General features: G+C 36.3%; 1 protein-coding gene across 11 annotated transcripts in view; it reads right to left on the reverse strand.

Annotated features, from left to right (window-relative positions):
• WDPCP (WD repeat containing planar cell polarity effector) overlaps nucleotides 1-19,259 on the reverse strand; it is a 783,785-nt gene that overhangs the window by 443,151 nt on the left and 321,375 nt on the right. For 9 of the 11 annotated variants that reach the window (XM_064364171.1, XM_064364170.1, XM_064364175.1 and 6 more), the window contains exons 2-6: nucleotides 14,872-14,956; nucleotides 10,680-10,727; nucleotides 9,787-9,825; nucleotides 7,873-7,943; nucleotides 7,559-7,618 (exon numbers count right to left, since the gene is read on the reverse strand). In XM_064364171.1, the coding sequence (XP_064220241.1) occupies nucleotides 7,559-7,618; nucleotides 7,873-7,943; nucleotides 9,787-9,825; nucleotides 10,680-10,727; nucleotides 14,872-14,932 (279 nt within the window). In that variant the 5' untranslated portion in view covers nucleotides 14,933-14,956. Of the gene's footprint in view, nucleotides 1-7,558; nucleotides 7,619-7,872; nucleotides 7,944-9,786; nucleotides 9,826-10,679; nucleotides 10,728-14,871; nucleotides 14,957-19,259 lie in introns of those variants that run through there. The other 2 variants (XM_064364169.1, XM_064364177.1) reach the window with 2 other exon arrangements.

Below are 19,259 nucleotides of genomic sequence, written 5' to 3' on the forward strand. Positions count from 1 at the left end.
TGGACACAGGGAGGGGAGCACTATACACGGGGGTCTGTTGTGGGGAGGGGGGATATCGGGGGGGTGGGGAGTTGGGGAGGGATAGCATGGGGAGAAATGCCAGATATAGGTGAAGGGGAGGGAGGCAGCAAATCATACTGCCACGTATGCATCTATGCAACAACCTTGCATGTTTTTCACATGTACCCCAAAACCTAAAATGCAATGAAAAAAAATAAATAAATAAAATAAAATAAAATAAAAATAGGCCGGGCGCGGTGGCGCAAGCCTGTAATCCCAGCACTTTGGGAGGCCGAGGCGGGTGGATCACAAGGTCAAGAGATCGAGACCATCCTGGTCAACATGGTGAAACCCCGTCTCTACTAATACAAAAAAAAAAAAAAAATTAGCTGGGCACGGTGGCGCGTGCCTGTAATCCCAGCTACTCAGGAGGCTGAGGCGGGAGAATTGCCTGAACCCAGGAGGCGGAGGTTGCGGTGAGCCGAGATCGCGCCATTGCACTCCAGCCTGGGTATCAAGAGCGAAACTCCGTCTCAAAAAAAAAAAAAAGAAAAAATAAAATAAAAATGTATGCCAGTTGAGAAGGTAACTAAATAGTTGCCTCCATGAGCAAAAGCAGACTAGACAAAAAATGAGGAAAAACTAGAACCCATTAAATGATAGTATGTATCGTATCCAAATGGTAGATTAAGATCTGTTTATAATTACTACAAATTTGATGTTGTAGCTTTATGAATAGAACCATGGGCCTAAACTACAAACAAGAATGATGACACAAAAGAAATCACTTTGTAAAAAAGAATTTAAATTAATATAGGAATATTTGATTCCATATATCAATTATAATTACTATTAGTACCAGTGCAACTTCAATTCCACAGATGACTAATAATTATGCTTTTTATCAAAAGTATACAAAATTTTTCTAGACATATAAAACTTTTTAGGCCTATCAGCAAAGCTAAAGCATTTGTTCATTATCTTGTAATCAGTGTACACTAATTATTATGTCCTGAATCTACGCATTTAATATATAGATCACTTTGTCTAGGCCTTTACACTACTACTGACCAATAGAACTGTCTGAGATGGAAATGGTTCTGTATCTGCACTGTCCAATATGATAACATATAGCTATTGAACGCTTCAATGTGGGTAGTACAACTGAAAAACTGAATGTTTTATTTCACTTGATTATTCAGTCACATATGACTAGTGGCTACCATAGTAAACAGCACAGCTTAGAGGGTTCAAAAAGTAAGACCAAATATCTTTTTATGGTAAATCTAACTGTATGCAGTCTGTGTGTTGATTTCCATAAGCAATGACATTCACAAATGCTTACAAAAGCAGATGTCAAAAAATCTTTTGCCCTGTGGTTTCATCTCCATTCAAAAATACTAGTAAATCAGGCTGGCAAGATGGCTGAATAGGAACAGCTCCAGTCTGCAGCTCCCAGTCATATCAACGCAGACAGTGGGTGATTTCTGCATTTCCAACTGGGGTACCCGGCTCATCTCACTGGGACTGGTTAGACAGTGGGTGCAGCCCATGGAAGGCAAGCCAAAGCAGGGTGGGGTGTTGCCTCACCCAAGGAAGTGGAAGGGGTTGAGGAACTCCCTCCCCCAGCCAAGGGAAGCCATGAGGGACTGTGCCGTAGGAAACGGTGCACTCCAGCCCAGATACTACGCTTTTTCCCACAGTCTTCGCAATGCACAGACCAGGAGATTCCCTCTGGTGCCTAAGCCACCAGGGCCTTGGGTTTCAAGCATAAAGCTGGGCAGCCGTTTGGACAGACACTGAGCTAGCTGCAGGAGTTTTTTTTTCCAGACCCCAATGGAGCCTGGAATGTTAGTGAGACAGAACTGTTCACTCCCCTGAAAAGGGGGCTGAAGCCAGGGAGCCAAGTGGTCCAGCTCAGCAGATCCCACTGCCACAGAGCCCAGCAAGCTAAGAACCACTGGCTTGAAATTCTCGCTGCCAGCACAGCCATCTGAAGTCGACCTGGGATGCTCAAGCTTGATGAGGGAGGGGTGACCATCATTACTAAGGCTTAAGTAAGTGATTTTCCCCTCACAATGTAAACAAGGCCACAGGGAAGTTCGAAGGGGGAAGAGCACACCATAGCTCTGCAAAGCCACTGTAGTCAGACTGCCTCTCTAGATTCTTCCTCTCTGGGAAGGGCATCTCTAAAAGAAAGTCAGCAGACCCAGTCAGGGGCGTATAGACAAAACTCCCATCTCTCTGTGACAGAGCACCTAACAGAAGGGTGGCTGTGAGCACAGCTTCAGCAGACTTAAACATTACTGCCTGAAGGCTTTGAAGAGAGCAGTGGATCTCCCAGCTCAAGGACTGAGCTCCGCTAAGAGACAGCCTGCATGCTCAAGTGGGTCCCTGATTCCCATGCCTCCTGACTGGGAGATACCTCCTAGCAGGGATCAACAGATACCTCATATAGGAGAGCCCTACTGGCATCTGGCAGGTACTCCATTGGAACAAAGTTTCCAAATGAAGGAACAGGTAGCAATCTTTGCTGTTCTGCAGCCTCCGCTGGTAATACCCAGACAAAAAAGGGTCTGGAGTGGACTTCCAACAAACTCCAGCAGACCTGCAGCAGAGAGGCCTGACTGCTAGAAGGAAAACTAACAAACACGAATAACATCAACATTAACAAAAAAGATGTCCACACAGAAACCCCATCCAAACATCAAACACCAAAGGTAGATAAATCCACAAAGATAAAGAAAAAAACAGCTAAAAGAAAGAGTGGAAATTCAGAAAAACCAGAATGGCTCTTCTCCGCCAAAGGATCACAACTCCTCACCAGCAATGGAACAAAACCAGACTGAGAATGAGTTTGATGAATTGACAGAAGTAAGCTTCAGAAGGTGGGTAATGACAAACTCCTCTGAGCTAAACGAGCATGTTCTAACCCAATGTAAGGAAGCTAAGAACCTGGGAAATAGGTTAGAATTGCTAACTAAAACAATCTGTTTGGAGAAAAACAAAAATTACCTGATGGAGCTGAGATAAACACAGCACAAGAAACTCGTGAAACACACACAAGTATCAATAGCCAAATCGAGCAAGCAGAAGAAAGGACATCAGAGACTGAAAATAAATGTAATGCAATAAAATGTGAAGACAACATTAGAGAAAAAAGAATAAAAAGAAACAAATAAAGCCTCCAAGAAATATACGACTATGTGAAAAGACCAACCTGCATTTGATTGGTGAATCTGAAAGTGACAGGGAGAATGGAAGCAAGTTGGAAAACACTCCTCAGCATATTATCCAGGAAAACTTCCCCAACCTAGCAAGGCAGGCCAACATTCAAATTCAGGAAATACAAAGAACACCACAGAGATACTTCTCGAGAAGGGCAACCCAGGACACATAGTTGTCAGACTCACCAAAGATGAAATGAAGGAAAAAATTTAAGGGCAGTCGGACAGAAAGATCAGGTTACTCACAAAGAGATCAGACTAACAGCAGATCTCTCAGCAGAAACCCTACAAGCCAGAAGGAATGGGGTCTAATATTTAACATTCTTAAAGAAAAGAATTTTCAACCCAATATTTCATATCCAGCCAAACTAAGCTTCATAAGCAAAGAAGAAATAAAATCCTTCACAGACAAGCAAATGCTGAGAGATTTTGTCACCACCAGGCCTACCTTACAAGAGCTCCTGAAGGAAGCACTACACATAGAAATGAACAATCAGTACCAGCCACTGGCAAAAACATCCCAAATTGTAAAGACCATCGACATTATGAAGAAACTGCACCAACCAACTGGCAAAATAACCAGCCAGCATCATAATGAAAGGATCAGATTCACACATAACAATATTAACCTTAAATGTAAATGGACTAAATGCCCCAATTAAAAGACACAGACTGCCAAACTGTATCAAGAGTCAAGACTCATCACTGTACTGTATTCAGGAGACCCATCTTACATGCAAGGACACACATAGGCTCAAAATAAAGGAATGAAGAAATATGTACCAAGCAAATGGAAAGGAAAAAAAAGCAGGTGTTACAATCCCACCCTCTGATAAAAGACACTTCAAAGCAACAAAGATCAAAAGAGACAAAGAAGGGCATTACATAATGGTAAAGGGATCAATGCAACAAGTAAAGCTAACTATCCTAAATATATATGCACCCAACACAGGAGCACCCAGATTCATAAAGCAGGTTCTTAAGAGACCTACAAAGAGACTTAGACTCTCACACAATAATAGTGGAAGAATTTAACACCCCATTGTCAATATTAGACACATCAACGAGACAGAAAATTAACAAGAATATTCAGGATTGAACTCAGCTCTGGACCAAGCAGACCTAACAGACATCTACAAAACTCTCCACCTCAAATCAACATAATATACATTCTTCTCATCACCACATCGAACTTATTCTAAAATTGACCACATAATTGGAAGTAAAACACCCCTCAGCAAATGCAAAAGAACATAAATCGTAACAAACACTCTCTCAGACCACAGTGCAATTAAAGAAGAACTCAAAATTAAGAAACTCTCTCAAAATTGCACAACTACATAGAAACTGAACAACCTGCTTATGAATGAATACTGGGTAAATAACAAGTTTAAGATAAGTTCTTTGAAACCAATGAGAACAAAGACAATGTACTAGATTCTTGGATACAGCTAAAGGAGCAGTTAGAGGGAAATTTACAACACTAAATGCCCACAGGAGAAAGCAGGAAAGATCTAAAATTGACATCCTAATATCACAATTAAAGAAAGTAGAGAAGCAATGCAAACAAATTCAAAAGCTAGAAGACAACAAGAAAAAATTAAGACCAGAGCAGAGCTCAATAAAATACTGGCCAAAAAAATCCAGCAGCACATCAAAAAGCTTATCTAACATGATCAAGTCAGCTTCATCCCTGGGATGCAAGGCTGGTTCAACATACACAAATCAGTAAATGTAATCCATCATATAAACAGAACCAATGACAAAAACCACATGATCATCTTAATAGGTGCAGAAAAGGCCTTTGATAAAATTCAACACCCCGCCATGCTAAAAATGCTCAATAAACTAGATACTGATTGAACATATCTCAAAATAGTAAGAGCTATTTATGACAAACCCACAGCCAAGATCATACTAACTGGGCAAAAGCTGGAAGCATTCCCCTTGAAACCTGGCACAAGACAAGGATGTCCTCTCTCACCACTCCTATTCAACATAGTATTGAAAGTTCTGGCCATGGTAATCAGGCAAGAGAAAGAAATAAAGGTATCCAATTAGGAAGAGAGAAAGTCAAACTGTCTGTTTGCAGATGACATGATTGTATATTTAGAAGACCCCACTGTCTCAGCTCAAAATCTCCTTAAGCTGATATGCAACTGCAGCAAACACTGAGGATACAAAATGTGCAAAAATCACATGTGCAAAAATCACAAGCATTCCTATACACCAATTATAGAGAAACAAAGAGCCAAATCATGAGTGAACTCCCATTCACAATTGCTACAAAGAGAATAAAATACCTAAGAATACAACTTACAAGGGATGTGAAGGACCTCTTTAAGGAAAACTACAAACCACTGCTCAAGGAAATAAGAGAAGACACAAATGAATGAAAAAACATATCCATACTCATGGATAGGAAGAATCAATATCATGATAATGGCCATACTACCCAAAGTAATTTGTAGATTCAGTGCTATCCCCAGCATGCTACCATTGACTTTCTCCACGGAATTAGAAAAAACTACCTTAAATTTCATATGGAACTAAAAAAGAGCCCACATAGCCAAGACAATCCTAAGCAAAAAGAACAAAGCTGGAGGTATCATGCTACCTGACTTCAAACTATACTACAAGGCTACAGTAACCAAAACAGCATGGTACTGGTACCAAAACAGATCTATAGACCAAGGGAACAGAACAGAGGCCTCAGAAAAACACCATACATCTACAACCATCTGATCTTTGGCAAACCTGACAAAAACAAGCAATGAAGAAATAAACAGTGTTGGGAAGACTGGCTAGCCATATGCAGAAAACTGAAACTGGACCCCTTCCTTACACCTTATACAAAAATTAACTCAAGATGGATTAAAGACTTAAACATAAGACCTAAAACCATAAAAGCCCTAGAAGAAAACCTAGACAATACCATTCAGGATATAGGCGTGAGAAAAGACTTCATGACTAAAACACCAAAAGCAATGGCAACAAAAGCCAAAATTGACAAATGGGACCTAATCAAACTAAAAAAGAAACTATCATTGGAATGAACAGGCAACCTACAAAATGCGAGAAAAATTTTGCAATCTATCCATCTGACAAAGGGCTAACATCCAAAATCTACAAAGAACTTAAAACAAACTTACAAAAAACAAACCACCACATCAAAAAGTGGGCAAAGGATATGTACAGACACTTCTCAAAAGAAGACATTTATGAGGCCAATAAACATACGAAAAAAGCTGAAAGCTCATCATCACTGGTCATTAGAGAAATGCAAACCAAAACCAAAATGAGATACCATCTCACACCAGTTAGAATGGTGATCATTAAAAAGTCAGGAAACAACAGATGCTGGAGAGGATGTGGAGAAACAGGAATGCTTTTACACTGTTGGTGGGAGTGTAAATTAGTTCAACCATTGTGGAAGACAGTGTGGTGATTCCTCAAGGATCTAGAACCAAAAATACCATTTGACCCAGCAATTCCATTACTGGGTATATACCCAAAGGATTATAAATCATTCTAGTATAAAGACACGTGCACACATATGTTTACTGCAGCACTGTTCACAATAGCAAAGACTTGGAACAAACCCAAATGACCATCAATGATAACTGGGTAAAGAAAATGTGGCACATATACACCATGGAATACTATGCAGCCATAAAAAAAGATGAGTTCATGTCTTTGCAGGGACACGGATGAAGCTGGAAACCATCATTCTCAGCAAACTAACACAAGAACAGAAAACCAACCACCACATGTTCTCACTCATAAATTGGAGTTGAACAATGAGAACACATGGACACAGGTAGGGGAACATCACACACCAAGGCCTATCAGGAGGTGGGGGGAGCTACAAGAGGGATAGCATTAGAAGAAATACCTAACGTCGATGGTTGATGGGTGCTGCAAACCACCATGGCACATGCATACCTATGTAACAAACCTGTACATTATGCACATGTATCCCAGATCTTAAAATAATACATATATATATATATAATTAAATCTATGCCAGCAAACATCTACTACAACATTGAGACGACTTCAAACAAAAATACAATATGAAAAGATTTTTATTAGTGTTTATCATGTCAGTACAACTATACAACTATACTGATTAATACTGATTAATGAGCCTGTTGTCCTATGTCAATCTATCTAATGTTAGCTCTAGAATGACTAGAATTCAAACTATGAAATATCCACTGCTAAAAAAAGTTTTTGTCCATTACCTATCATAACACAAGAATACCAATTACTACATAGTTTTCAGCTCCATTGGTTAAACACTGCAAAGGCTTGTCAAACCATTTTACCTGACAGACATATTTGTTCTTCCATTTGCTCAGCACACACTGACTGTTTTGCATCAGCTCCTGAAGTACAACAGAAAAAGAGAGAGTGCAGTTGGCTATACACATTGCCATTATCAGTTAAACTGCCTCTGACTTGCAAGCAAAAAAAGATCAACATGCCACACAAAGATGCAACTGTTTTGGAACTCATCACTGGACAAAAGCAAAGCTATCATCACCATGAGAGTTGATCCTTTATGAAAATTAAAGCTGTTGAAAGATGTTTTAAAAACAGATTTGTTTGTTGCCATTTTTGAAACTTTTTTGAAAGATACCTCCAACTCTTTGAGTGAGTCTCGGAGTTTTTCTGGGCGTCTGTTTTTGAGCGTCCAAGGATAATCTCGTGCTGGCAAATAAAACATGTACTACAGTTAGTTAAACAAGATTTTTTAAAAAGGAAATTCTTCTTAGCAGTGTGCCTTAGGAAGATTAAAATAAAACACCTCTATAATTGAGAGGAAGTAGGCTTCATTTCCATCATCAAATGACAGCCTTTTGAAAGGCTTTGTCATAGGAACAGGATTTTTACCACAAAACAATCTCCCTAATCATAATTTTACGATGACAACCAACAAGGCTTGGAGAATCCCTGGAAAAGTTTGCTAGGCTTGTGAATCTGGTAATTCATTGTAAATGATGTACTCTTTACCAAGAAAGTAACCTTTTCATGTAAATAATTAAATGTTCAATCCAAAAGAAATTCCAAATTCTCCAAGTAGCCTGTACTCAGACCTAAAAAAATTATGAGTAAATGAATATAATGAGCAAAGAAATAAAATGTAAAAATGAAAAAAAATTAAAAATAAAAATTTACATAAAAATATATGAAGTTAAGCATCAAAGCACCACATTTTAAAACTATGGAAAAATCTGAGGGAAATCCAAGTTTTAACAAATAAGGCCCTAATAGTGCTCTTTTTAATTACGAACAGCATTCTTTAAAGTATATACCATAATGATAAGACTTTGTTTTGTTTTAAATAAATTTAATTGAAAGATAAAATTATTTAGTAGAGTCATGTTAGCCTAAAATAAATTAAAAATAGTTCTGTTTAAAATAATTTTAAAATGTTAAACTCATATCTATTTCATCAGAAAAATGAATTCATCTTTGGATTCTCCTCTTTAATAATTCTAAATAACAGTTATAAGTATATTTGTGCATATGTATGTGTTGTATGTGCATATACATATATATAGTACACACAGATACTTAAATTTGAGAGTAGAATTGCTATACATTTTATTTCAGCAAATGAATTTGGTCTATAAACAATTTTGATGTGTAGAATATAAGTGCAAATTTTTAAATCTGTGTTGCAGCTACTAACACAGTATTTTTCAAAATTAAATACTGACGTTCAATCATTTCAAAAACAAGAAAACAAGTCAGGTGCGGTGGCTCACGCCTGTAATCCCAGCACTTTAGGAGGCGGAGGTGGGCAGATCACCTGAGGTCAGGAGTTCGAGACCAGCCTGATCAAAATAGAGAAACCCTGCCTCTACTAACAACACAAAATTAGCTGGGCATGGTGACACATGTCTGTAATCCCAGCTACTCGGGAAGCTGAGGCAGAAGAATCACTTGAACCTGGGAAGCAGAGGTTGCAGTGAGTCAAAATTGAGCCATTGCACTCCAGCCTGGGCAACAAGAGCGAACCTCCCTCTCAAAAAAAAAAACCACACAAAAGAACAAATGGGATTTTCAGCTCTACCTATAGTCTATAAAAATCTTAATGCATGTTTAATTTTATGTCATTAAAACCATATTACCTTGTAGCCATAATACACTTATATATATACTTATATACTGAAGATCAGAAAAGACTAGAGTGAATAAAATGCGAATACTGATATTACAAATATTATTTTCTTAAAAATGGGTAAGAAATGTTAACAATGTTGGCAAAGTATTAATAATTAAATGTTTAATTTAAGCTTGCTACAATTATCTTAAATATACTAAATAACATATAGTTCATTAAGAAAGTTTATGTTTACGTAAACATACATTTTGTAAAGGCCTGACAAATACAATTGTTAGTAATATGTTTATATTCCTAAACAATGGGAATTTGTAATTATAAGAAATTTGGAGGGAAAAATGTTTCCTATTTGTTCCAGATGAATATTTTATAATACTGAACTTTTCAGTTTTACAGTTCAAAAAAAATATAAAGTAGGCTTACACTCTGCCAGCTTCTGCTTTTCTTCTAAATTACCATGCTCTGTCGTGGATATTGTGGCAGAAGGGATAGAAAGAAAAAACAAAAGTAGAATTTATTTTTATTATAATGCCTTGTGTTTTAGTAAGTACACATATATTATTAACATTACATATATTACTGAAATTAATAAATTATGCTAAGGTTCTAAAAGGACAGTTGAAAAACATGCCATAATTTGGATGTTTTCATTTCATAGAGATATTTCCTATATTTGCAGTGAAAGGGCACAACAGGTGGACCAATATCCTGAGCTTCCACTCTCATCAGATAGGAAAGTGCAATGGAGCCCAGAACAGAAGCTGCTTCAGTCTGTCATCAGAACCGTGAAGTCAGCCTATTAACCACTAAGCTAAGCACACAGGATGCTCACACAGCCCACTTCAACAGAGACCAAAACAGGAAGTAACTCTAGCTAGAAAGACCTTTTGGCCCATCGTAAAACTTCAGGGATTAACAGGATTAATCAGATAAGGAAAATTGATCATTCACTCAGAAATGCCTATTTCAGATATTAGGTGAGGATCCAGGAGGCCAGCATCAGTAGGACCTATGCATTAACAATGCCCTCTACTGGGACACTGATAAATACATGTGAATAGACTGCCCTGTTATCAGTCTGATCAAGAGTAAAATGAAAATTTTCATGTCCTTCTACAGTATTTTCGCGATATTACTTTATTTTATATAGAGCAGATCAATATCAACCTCAGCATTTTTCTAAAGAACTGAAGGGACTTTTCTTAAAATTCTAGAATTTATCTAAAGCTCTTAAGAAGAGGGTTTTTAATGGTCAGTACTTCATGGTTTAGAATATTTAGTTAATAAAAATTAATTGCACAGAATAGGTACTTTACCTGGTGGATCTTTCTTGTCATAATACTGGTAGATCCCAATGTCTCTATCTATAGAAAGGAAGAAATAACATTAAATTGTGGTTTAAAAGTCCCAGAGAATAAAAAGCCAAGTCATACTATACTGGGGGAAGGGTAGGGAGAAAAGAAGAAATCAGTCTCCTTATGTTACTAGAAATAAAATGGCTCAAGAGCATCTGGAGATAAGTTCATATACTCTAGGGATATGCAGAAACTGGCAAGTTTATCAATCTAATGAGAAAAGATTTATACAAAACTAGAATGGCATGAGAAAAAGATTAGTAAAGAACTGAAATCAAGAAAGACCAAGTTTTCTATTTCACACTTCCTCTGATATTTTTCACAGGGCGCTACCAAAAGGAACTGCCACTAAGCAAGCCAAATGAAATCAGTGCGTGGAAGAAAATGCCCTGTTGGATTCTGAGCTGCAGTTTTCTTTTCTCCAATTTAGCTCAAGAGTTTAGTTCCTATCCTATGGCATTTGGGAGAAATCCGCAGAAGAGAAAGGGAAGATTAGAGGAAGCTTTGGATAAATTATTATCTGAAACTTGTTTAAACTGGGAAAACCCCTTCTAAACCTGTTAAAATTCGGACACTTTGCTGGGGCTACCTAAGAAGCAAAGCTAGGCTTCCCAGATGTCAGAATTCATTTAATCAAGAAAGTATTGCAATTTAAATATAAAAGAACAAAATAATTTTGTCCACTTTCTTCATATCTACGAATAATAAAGTATTTCTTTCATTGAAAGAACGTTTGTTTTCTTCCATGCAAAATAATTCTCAGTTACCAACTTAAGGATAAGGAGTATACAACTGTTTGTAAAGAGGTGAAAGCAGTACAGGCTGCCCCCTAGTGACTGACTGCCCTAAACTTTCTCAAACTGAATGATAAAACCAAAAAAAAAAGTATTACTGCTACAAATAACTTTTCCAATATGGTCTTTCAAAATAGTCAATTGTGTGTACTTGTTGAAGCTCTATTTTATTCATCATGCCATTAGTAGAGGCATACAATTTTAAAGAATGCAATTCATGTCTCTAGACTGAATACATCTAATAAGGATTGATTGGGAAAAATCATGAGTAGAACTTCTTGGATACTGATATTTTATTTGTTGTCCTGGGTGGTGATTTCATGGGTGTTTTCACATTCTGATAGTTCACAACATAATCTTATGATCTCTACACTTTTCAGTACATACACTATACTTCAGTAAAAAGGCTTTTTTAATCTATTGATAATTGATAATATATAATAAGATATTTAAAGTGTGATGAAAGAACGGGATATTTACATAATTTCAAGGTACTTCCCTATGAAATACTTAGTAATAACAAAGAAGAAATTAACTTTGCAGTGGAGAAGCCGAGCAGACACTATCTTAATCAGGTAATCATGAGTATCATCAGGAAAGGGACAAACTGAAATCATGTACCACCTGATAGGATGCATTGAGAATACAGCATCATTTGTGAGATATTTCCATCAAAAATGCATAACCTGAATCTAATTGTGAGGAAATTTCAATATAACCAAACTTAGGAACATCCTACACAAAAACTGGCCTAGTACCTTCAAAAATGTTAAGGTAATGAAACTTAAAAAAAGAAAAAGGATGAAGGATGACAAGAATGAAGGACACTAAAGAAACATGGTAACAATACAATGTATTACTCTTAACAAAATCCTTTCCCAAAAAAAAAAAACAAAGATGGGACAACTGGTGAACTGCTCCATTTAGACTGAAGTACATCATTGTTAATTTCCTGATATCAATGGCTATACAGTAATGCAGGACAAAATTCTTTTCATAGGACATATACATGAATATATTTCGAGGTGATAAAGCATCAGGCTACTACTTACTCTCAAATGGTCCAAGAAAAAAAGATTCTCTGTATTGACAATTTTTCTGAAAGTTTGTGATTATATCAAACATTTTAAAAATAAACATCAAGCATAATGAAAGCACATTAATAGGGTTACTAATCTAGTACAGATAGCAGGAAAAGCTTCTCTAAGTGACTTAATAAAGCTGAGTCCTGAAGAAGTAGGATTCATAAAAGGTTAAACAGAAGAATGTCCCAATAGAGACGCCCTGCAAAAATGCAATTGGGGTTAAAGACTATTTCCATGGGGCTACTGTGCACCACTGTGTGATTCTTCTCTAAAACCATTCACTGCCTCAGAATAGAAGAAACAGGGATGGAAAACTTTAGGACTGATGGAAGGGCAGGAAAGAAGTTTGCTGGGCATGAACAGAAGATAAGGGGTAAAAGGGGATCAAGATGGAACAGCTCAGACTTCCAACCATGGGGTCCAAGCTGGGTAGGAAGATAAGTTAAGAAGGCCCAATGGACTAGGAGAATATCAAGGGATTAAAAGATTAACGGTCTCAAAGAAGGATAAAACCTAGATATATGAGAATAAGGGAGTAAGATGAAAAATGGGCAATTATGATTAGAGAAGAAAATATTTCAATTAAAGATTTCCACCAGCAGTAAAATTTCTTTTTTCTATTTTCTGAGATTTCTTTTACACTTTTGAGTTTTGAATTTTTTTCTGTAACACATTTTTACGTTTCAAGAGATCTGTATAACTTCAAATGTTTTCTGAAGCTTCTGTTTTTGTTTCTTGTTTCATGGATTTAGTATGTCTTCTTAGGTATCTGTTGTACTTTTTTCCCCCTTCCTACATTATCTCTATTTCTTCAGAAATCCATTCGTCTATTCACTTTGTTTTCTTTCCTGTTGAAGATATTCCTCAAATATCTGGTGATCCTTAGTTCTCTGTATTTACAAGTAAGGCACTAAAAAGCTGACTGGAAGCCCTGTGTACACAAATAGAGCTTGCCAACTGGTGGGCTTCACTGATCGGCCAAGGACCAGAGTATTTCACCAAAGGACTCCCTCAAACATTTATGTATATAAGCCTTCTTTCTAGGGTCATGCAATTCTTCCAGAGAGGAGTATCTCAAGCTCCTTCTTTCTTGGAAAGTGTACAAATGGGTATGACATTCTCAGAACAAAGTGGGATTAAGAAGACCTTACCCATCAATATGTAGGCTTCCTTCCATTTCATGCCTGTTTTCAGTTCAGCATGTCTTCTTTCACTGGCCCTGTTGTTCCCAACTTTAGAGCCTCCTTAATTTAGTATTTCCACAGCATGAAAGGTATCTCACAACTTCTTTTGCAAACTTTCATCTCCCTTTATCATCAGTCTCATGACACATACCATCTTCTACAATATTTGACTCCTCAAATTTCTGTATCTTTCCAGCATTTTGAGTCATAAATTGGCTGTCATTGGAACTTTCCTCTGCAGGCAATTTATATTCAGGTTTTTCAGCTCTACTAATTCCTCTTTCCCTTCCATCTTCCAAAATTTGTCCAATTTCAGTTGTCCCCTCTCTCGGAAGGGTTTATGCCTTCCTTATTTTTATCCCTTTATTGCCATTTTACAAGACTTTTAACAGGAAGCAAATGAATGTTAAATCTACTTTGTTTAATTGAAATTTCAATCCTTATACATTTTAAAATAGATAAACTTGATGACAATACCAGTCATCCTTAATTCTAATTTGATATGGAAAAACGATATTTTGTAAGGTAAACCATTTTCTTTGTAATGATGCTTAAGAAATATAAATAATTTTGTCCTCCTAAATACAAGTGTTACTTTGTATAAAGATTTTTAAAAAGATATTTCCTATAAAATATATTATATCCTATGTTAATAAGTGTTACTAAAACACACATATAATCCTCCCCCCAAAAAAATGTGAACATGAAAATAATTGTACATCTTAGCTATGTTTGAAATGTTATTTTAAATCAAATAGAAATGCCTTTATCATTAGCTATCCTGTACATATTTATGAATATGTTATTATGAACAATCCCAGAAAAAAATTGAACATGTGTGTATCATAACAGGGATCAAACATTAAGCCAATAAAATTAATTTTCAAAAATAAAAACCTAACTCAAGCTGCAAACATTAAGTTAGTAAGAGTAATTAAAAGGAATTATTTCCCATTAACCAATTTTTCATTAAGAATAAAGAAAGAATGCAACTCCAGCTGGAGAATTCAGGCTCTAACCTTTGCTAATACTTATTTATAATGGTGTAACATATTTGAAAAATATTGAAATTAATCCAGAGCTCATTTACCCGCAATGTGTAAGGTATTCTTCAAAGACCACAGGTGCAGTTCAGTCAAGCAGAAAGACATCTGATGGCAGAAGGAATCTCTGTCCTGTTTAAAAAATAATTAAAAAGATGTGCCAATTAATTATCTTCTATTGTCAATAAAACCAAGATACCTTAGAAGTAGTAAAAAGAATCATTTGCCACAACTGTTATTTGAAATATGGTCCATTAGAATAAACATGCTCTAGTGTATCCTTGGTTAACCATCCAGAAATAAACTCTAGAAAAAGGAAAAATACACTTCTTTTCCTGGATTTAGTATGTCATCACATTGAGAAATGTGGTAAGAAGAATATATATAGTATTTAGGTTTTCAATAGCATATGTTTGGTTAAGACTCTGAGTATATTTAGAATTATTTAGTATTTAAGCGTTTTTTTAAGTTTTATTTTTAAGGAAAGGAAACATCTGTTAGGTAGTTATTAAGTACAAGCACATTTTGTGGGGCATTTTTGGTATGTAAAGCAAATATTTACAATATCTCACATATAAACAGGCTAATTAAAGTGGAATTTGCAAGGTAAATGGTATATAGTTACTATTATAAGAAATAAAATTATTTAAAAGTAAACTCTGAAACCACATTAGCATTCAGTTTAATTTGTTAATCTGCATGTCACAATGGATCCAGATTATTCTATTCTGTGGGGGTTTTTCTGAAAAAACAAGATAGTAATAATATACATCCTGTATGTCCTCTCATTTTAATGGCAAGGGCTAGGGATGGACACTATCTATACTTTTTTTTTTTAATCAAATACCACCTCATCGATTTAGACTGATTGGGAGAAGGCTAGTCTGCATTAGAAAAAAGGTCAACATTTTACAAATGTTTGAAAGGAATTTATATAATTTTCAAATGTTTCCCTGGAAATACATATAGTACTATACTGTATTTATGTTATACTACATATTAGAAGTACACACAATAATTTAAACTATGGACATTTTCTTTATAAAAATCACGAAAGAAATGTTCTTTAGAGTAAACTTCTGAATGATGAAGTTTGAAAAATATTTTAATACATGTTTTAATGGAGGAAAACTCATTCAGTTTCTTTAACATTAGGAGTGACTAAAAATATTTCCCATAGTATCCACATGGGTGATAATCCAAAATAATTTCAGACATAGTACAAACTGCCTTGGCCCTTCCTTCATCCTTACATATGACCTCAATGCACTTATAATCAAGGAACAGATGCATGTTCAACTAATGAGATACAGTATGCTAAGGATTGGAATGGCAGAGTGAAAAATGTGGCAGCACAGAAGAGGGCCCAATGCTGCTTTATCAGCTGGGCTATGAGAAAGCTCAGAGAAGTTGTGAAATGTTAGTGGGCCCTCAAAGAAGGATAGGATTTCACCAGTTGATGATGATGATGATGACGACGACAAGGAAGAGGAGGATGGAGAAAAAGAAGAGGAAGAAAACGATGGTGATAACAACAGATAACACATACTTATTCTAAACATTTTACATGTATTAACTCTCTTAATCCTCATAGCTATTCTTTGAGGTAGTATCATCAGTATTCCTATAATGAGGAAACTGAGGCACAGAGTGGTCACATAGCTAGCAGGTGGTGGAGGTAGGTTTTGGATCTACACAGACTAGTTCTAGAGTCTGTTTGCAATCACAGTACTCTATTGTACTGGGGTAGACAGAGTTGTGGGAGAGAGTATATACGGTTGTTTGAGTAAAAAGATGGCATGACCCAAGGTTGACAGTAGATTAAAATGCACAGTGGATAGTGACAGAAAAGTAAAGTTGGAAAAGGTAAGGAGGAAACAGGCTATAATAGTAAATTTGGAGTTGATCTGAATTTACTTTCTTCTTTATATTAAATGCCTTTAAAAGTAAGAGATGAAATAAGGAACCCCTCAATCCCCAGATCTGCCCTACTGTACCTAGATGCTGGCTTCCATTACATACAGGTATGGAATTCGAAAGCTAGTGGACTGCATTACTAAGAGAAAGACTGCAGTTCATTATCAGCAAGCAGTAGAAAAAAAGGGATATTAAACTAGTTACTAATTCTTCAGTTCAACTGAGTATTACCTTTCGGAGTTATCACTTTGGAAGTGACTCTAGTGAGCCTACTATTACCCAAAATGTTTCCAAAGCAGTGTTTTTTGGAATTGCTTTCATTAGTTTTATGAGGCTTATTTTACAATTGTCATCTTACAGTTAAGCTTTTTCTTAACTAAAATACTTACTATATTACAATAAGTAAACTGCAGCTTTCTCATTTGGAAATGTGAAGACTGGAATGTTTGTTTTAAAATATCAGTTAATGAATTACATATTTATTTTGCATCTATTTAGCTTAATGTGTGGATTCTAGAATCTGCCTGCCTGTTTTCTTATTCTAATTTCTCAGCTTAGTAGCTAACTTAAAACAAATTACCTAACTTCTCTATTTCTAAGATTCCCCCATCTATAAAATGGGTATAATAAAGTACCTACATCAGGACTGCTTTCAGGATACATTTACTCAATTATCTTAACACTGCGGTTGCTGCTTGCTGTTACCAGTGTATCTATCACTATATAAATTTCTATGGAAAAAAATAAAATAATAAATATGATCTCTGACTTTATTTGGTAATCTCACAGTATGAAATAAATAAGTACTAAGCACAATAGGTGGTTTATGAAGGAAAAACATTCAGATGTGGAGAAGTTACTACATAAGAGAAGGTATTCGAATTAGGACATGCAAATGGGTTAATATTTCACTGCTAGAAGAAAAGAAAAGATATGCTAAAGCAGGTACATACTTCCTCCAACGCTGAGCATCAAAAGTTACCAACTTCTAGACTATACTAGAAAAACAAAAATCATATTCCTCAATTTAGTTTTTATTCAGATACTAGTAATACTAATTTATAATTGCATAAGACAAGGCTGAAGTTTAGCTGTTTGTTGCTATATAAAAATGTCTTATCATGTAAATTAAATATAGATGAAATTTTACAGATGAAACCAAAAGACTGCACCTTTACTTACATATCAAAAGAAGACAACACTTGAAATTCTATATTTCAGTTTGAGTCAATTTTATAATAATTTGTCAAAACTTTCTCCTGATAACAGAAATGGAGACTGGAGTATAATTTTCATTATAATCTACACTGGCTATTTTTAAGAGGCGGAAAAACACCTTTTACTTGAAAAACTGATAGGTCCACTCCCCCACATCTTCACTAAGTTTGGAAGTCCTAAATTAATTTTTTAAAATTACACTGTTTCAAGGAGAATAAGTAAAATGAGCTCTGTGAAGAGCTTCAAAGCCAAGAGTCAAGCCATTAGTTCTCTGTGTCTGGACACAGGGGAAATTCTGAACATAGTGCAGTATAGAGTCTATGACCTGGACTTCTCTTCCAGCTCCGTACCCAATGATCCATTTCTAGGTCCAATGCTGGTGGGAGGACTGAGAAAAATGTACAAGATATTTCTCAAAATGCTCTGATTTACAAACAACACTGCTCTAGTTTCCCATTAAAAAGCAGAGAACAAAAGAAAAAGACATTCTCCTCCTACTTTATAAAGGACCCCTTTGTGGCCCCACAGGGAACCTATCATATAAGAATGGGGAACCAGGCCGGGTGGGTGGCTCACACCTATAATCCCAGCACTTCAGAAGGCAGAGGTGGATGGATCACTTGAGGCCAGGAGTTCGAGACCAGCCTGGCCAACATGGCAAAACCCTATCTCTACTAAAAATACAAAAATTAGCTGGGCATGGTGGCATGTGCCTGTAATCTCAGCTACTTGGGAGGCGGAGGCAGAGGTTGCAGTGAGTCAAGATCATGCCACTGTACTCCAACCTGGGCGACAGAGTAAGACTCCATTTCAAAAAAAAAAGGAGAAGTGGTGTGCAGCAGAAAATAAGCAGGAATGATAGAAGTGGTGGTATCCAGACAAAGCAGGATCTGTATCCAGCAAAAGCAGACATGCAGTCAAGGAGTGGCCTGCATCATCTATAGAAATAGCAGCAATAATTAGCAAGTAATGGGTACAGCAATGAGAAGAAAATGGCCAGTGTCCTTTAGTAGATGACTGAACTGGTTTATTAACAAAATGTCACAACTCTTGTGGATTAAGGAGGGGGCTTTGCAAGTGGTCATGCATTAGCACGGGGGGGGAAAGATAGTCAAATGTAGGTTATTCATCCTTCTTTTTTTTTCTTAACTTCAAATATTTGCCAGGAAGACCATGTAAAACTAAAGAAAATTAATGGAGTAAATAAAACAAGTTTGTAGAAATCTATAATAATAACTAGATGGGCAAGGTGGGAGAGGACCATATCAATATCCTTGTTAGTCTGAAAGCTTTATACGCC

Source organism: Aotus nancymaae, unplaced genomic scaffold (genome assembly GCF_030222135.1).
Source record: "Aotus nancymaae isolate 86718 unplaced genomic scaffold, 86718_ANA_hifiasm-v0.15.2.pri h1tg000057l, whole genome shotgun sequence".
NCBI classification, from domain to species: Eukaryota; Metazoa; Chordata; class Mammalia; order Primates; family Aotidae; genus Aotus; species Aotus nancymaae.